The 4158-nt window shown below is 38.0% G+C and overlaps 1 protein-coding gene across 1 annotated transcript; it reads right to left on the bottom strand.

The window, feature by feature from the left end:
• LOC148915151 (protein FAR1-RELATED SEQUENCE 5-like) lies at positions 1-2390 on the bottom strand. Its single transcript, XM_089041199.1, has 2 exons — positions 2381-2390; positions 1-2147 (listed from the first exon to the last, which is right to left on the bottom strand). Exons 1-2 carry the CDS (start codon positions 2388-2390, stop codon positions 1-3), a joined length of 2157 nt encoding a protein of 718 aa, XP_088897325.1.
• Positions 2391-4158: the final 1768 nt, after the last annotated feature.

The following is a 4158-nucleotide window of genomic DNA, read 5'->3' as shown; positions in this document are numbered from 1 at the left end:
TCAAAGAAAATATGAAACTTTCTTACTAGATGAAACAAAATCTTTTGATGTCTTTCTTCTTCGTTTCTCCATAACGCTTTTCAATCTGGCATTGCTTATACCTTTTGGCCTTACACAAGAGGGATTTTGTACTGGCGTCTCATCAAATGTGGTTGCATTACAATCATCAAGACTATCATGAATTTTTGCATTAACTTCTCCCTTTGACTTTATCATTTGTTTTTCAATCAATCCTGCTATCTCTCTCAATTTTTGCAGAGCAATTCTACTAGTATTTTCTATCTCTGATGCCTTAGTCAATACATCATAAGCTGTTCGCATCAAAGTATTTCGCCGCAATGTGACCGATGATTTACCCTTTGTTTGTAATAATTCACCATGCTCACTTGCCTCCAATCCTTTCTTTGCATCTTTTGTCCATCGCTTCAATATATATTGTTTTGGTATTTGACTCCAACATTTCACATTTAGTACCCTTAGAGTGTGACGACACAATAAACCCATAGACTCGAACATTTTGCAGCTACATGAAATACTGCAATTTAATGAATTTAGTTGGACAATGTAAACTCTTTTATGACCTTCTTCATTCAGTTCAAATGAGTGTATTGTACCATCACTTCCAACTTCATGCATCATCACTCCCAGACTATCTACAAACTCCTTTTCAAATAATTTGAATATTTTTCTTGTGTAGACAGTAGCAGCATGATTCAGAAGGCCACTGCTTTTGGCAATTCTAGAAGGGAGTCCTTGATTGCAACGAAAAGATTCTTCTAATTCACTTGAACGCATTTTTTCTGCTTGTTTATCATAGTGATGCACAAATTGAGTAAGACTCATTGTCTTAGTAGACATCTGATGAAAAACATTATTTGTGCTCTCACTTCTTTGTGAAGATTTTATCTTAGTAGTGAAAATATGTTGGCTAAATATTGGACACCATTTCGCACGAAGACTATACAATGTCTTCAACCACAAGTTGCCTGTAAGGTTGAATTTTGCCAATAAGTCATCCCAAGTAAACTGAAATTCCAATTCTGTCTCACAATATCCTTGAAGACACTTGTTGAACATATGGTTAAACTCAAGATTCCCATAATAACTTCCCAAATTTCTTGCAGCATTTTGAGATATATGCCACGAGCATAAACGATGACATACCCCAGGAAAAACTGTTTCAATGCCATTTGTCATTGCCTGACATTGATCAGTAAAAATAGTCTTCGGTTTTCGACCTCCCATTGATTCTAAAAATGTCTCAAATAACCAAATAAATGAATCAGTTTTCTCATCTAATAAAAAAGCACAACCGAATAGTACGTTTTTCCAATGGTGGTTGACGCCAACAAAAGGAGCGCATATCATGTTATACCTATTAGTTCGATATGTAGTATCAAATACTTCCACATCCCCAAAACAATCATAGTCAATTCGTGACCTTCCATCTCTCCAAAAGAAGTTTGTCATTCGGTTTTCTTGATCCACTTGCACTGTGTAAAAGAACATAGGATCTTCAGCTTGTTTGCGCTTGAAAAAGTTTATCAAGCTTTGAGCATCACCTGCTTCAATCATGACCATTTTCTCCTTATTGACAACATTGTAGCAATCTCTTTTTGTAAAACCAACATTTTGAGACCCACCAACTTCTTCTGATAAATAAGAGTATGTATTTGTGGTCCTTATCCCTGCATCCACCATGGTTTTAATCACACCCAAATGCGCTTCTGACACTTTTCTATTTGATCTCAAAAATTGCCTCTCTTCTGGCATAGCAAGTTCATGGTTATGTTCAGAAACAAAATGAGAAACTTTCCACATACCATTGTCATCCTGGAAGGCAAATCGAATTCTAGCTTCGCAACCTGTTCTCGTTTCTAATTTGTTAGCCATGCTTACTCCTGAAGGGTCACTATCTAGTCGAAAACCTTCTTTTGAACAAAAATAACTAAATTGCCGCAAAACTTTTTTTGTATTATATCTCTTTTGTCCTCTCCGAACACTAAATTCAGTTCTCGTAGCATAACTGTTGTAGAGATTATAAGCTTCCTCTTCAGTGGACACAACTTTTCCAAGCAAATCTTCTTCAAAACTTTCCATACGATTGACAATCATTGGATTTTCTTCTTCACTTTCAATATCAATAACTGCTTCATGCAAACAGCCAAGTTAACGAAATAACTATGCAAAAAGCAATTAAACTATATATGTGCAACTAACTATGTGTGAATCTAGTTCCACTTTATCGGAATACTAAAAAGAACAACCTACAGAAATCGAGAAAAAAAAAAATTATAGCCTGCAATTGGAAACAACATGCAGAAATAAGGGGGAAAAAAAAGAGTGCTGTATAAAGTAAAGGATTGTTTGATTGATTTACCATTATCCATTTTTGGCAGAGGCTAGTCCTTTATTTTTTTTGGGCGGCAGATGGTCCTTTTCTTGGCTGCAGAAGTATTTTATGAATGTTGGTGCAGACTCCAATGAAAATTCACGTGCTAGGGTTACTTTGCTTTGAAAGAAACAAAAAAAAGTAAAAGAACAGAAGGAGGAGAGTAAATGGCTAACAGCTCTAATGAAACCTCTCTCTCTCTAATAACAGATCGCAGATGTCATAATTTTATTAGTCCGTACTACCAAATGGCACTGCCACGTGGTAGTAGTATCACTATATAATTTCTACAAATTTATAAATAAACCCAATTGTAGACATGTATTTATAAAAACCCAAGACTATTTAACATAGAAACACACCCAAAATCAACTCCAAAGTCAACTTTTTGTGTGTGTTTATAAACGAGTTTTGAGTATGCTGTAATGATTTTGGCCAAAGTGTTTATAAAGTGTTTTGAGTGTTGGTTTTTTTTATAATTTCAACCTCCATTTTGGGTGTTTTAGTGAAGCTCCCTAATTTCTCCCACAGGAGGGCAACGCTGGGCATGGAAAATGGATCAGGGCGATGATCATCCCTAAATACCACGACCCCAAACCGGAAAGCTTGTTCAAACCGGAGATAAGAAATGCGGGAGCAGGAAACCCAAAGAAGGCACAAGGGATGACAACTCATGACAATGAGCCGCGTAGAGAAGACATGAGGGAGGAACACGCTCCCCACCTTGATACGAGGAATAAATGGGCAAAACCTGGATAGTAGGCCGAGTGACTCTGACACTGATCAACAGATCTCCCTTCACATGGGTCACATCTCCTCACGTGGCTTATTGCGAACACCACATCTCCTTATTTGCGCACCCCCAATAGCAACACAGATCAAATCCTTCTCTTGACTAAGGATAATGGGCAGAAATCTCCATTTTCACTGCAAGAATTAAATGTCATCTCTAACTCCAGTTGATATGCAGTTGGGATGGAACATATGAAGGTTCAACTATCAAGGGAACGAACAACGATGGAAAATGTGGCTAGGCCTGGGCCCAGCGTGGGAAGTGAGTATCAGGAACTAAGCCCATTGGGTTTCTCTACTCTTATGGGCCATTAGCTTAACACGGCCAACTCCAAGAATATCCACACCAATTATGAAGGCATCTTTTCAACCAAAAAAAAAAAAAGATTTGTGATGCTTTCTCCAGATTGGCCTCATGCACGCACAACAAAAGGTGCCCACGTGGGTAGGTGGGGTTTTAGTGTGTGACGCGTTTGTTGCCATGCTATTTGGATGTTTGCAATGCCAATGCCTTCGGAATTTGTGTGATTCTAACTATATAATCAACCACCTGGAAATCACCTCACTCTGGCATTGGCTCCATGAAATCTGTTCTTCCCAAGCTAGTTAGAGTTGACAATGGATCTCGTCCTTGTTTGTTGCTTCTTTTCTCTTTTAGCTTATTCATATGGTTGTACTGGAATCTCTTTGTCTGCTGGTGTTTGTTGGGGCACCCTCTTATTTCCTTTGTGGATTTGGGCCCTTTGTTGATGTTGTTCTGTTTGCGGTTTCTCCGCCTATTATTAAGGCATCTTTTCAAACAAAAAAAGAAAAGAAAAAAAGATTTCTGATGCTTTCTCCAGATTGGCCTCATGCACGTACTACGCAAGGTGCCCACATGGGTAAGTGTGGTTTCAGTGTGTGACGCGTTTGTTGCCATGCTATTTGCATGTATGCAATGCCAATGCCTTCTGAATTTGTGTGATTCTAACTAT

This window comes from Prunus mume, linkage group LG7 (genome assembly GCF_029339155.1).
Source record: "Prunus mume cultivar Tortuosa linkage group LG7, ASM2933915v1, whole genome shotgun sequence".
NCBI classification, from domain to species: Eukaryota; Viridiplantae; Streptophyta; class Magnoliopsida; order Rosales; family Rosaceae; genus Prunus; species Prunus mume.
The sequence above is the reverse complement of the archived record's forward strand: the minus strand, read 5'-3'. Positions and strand labels throughout refer to the sequence as shown.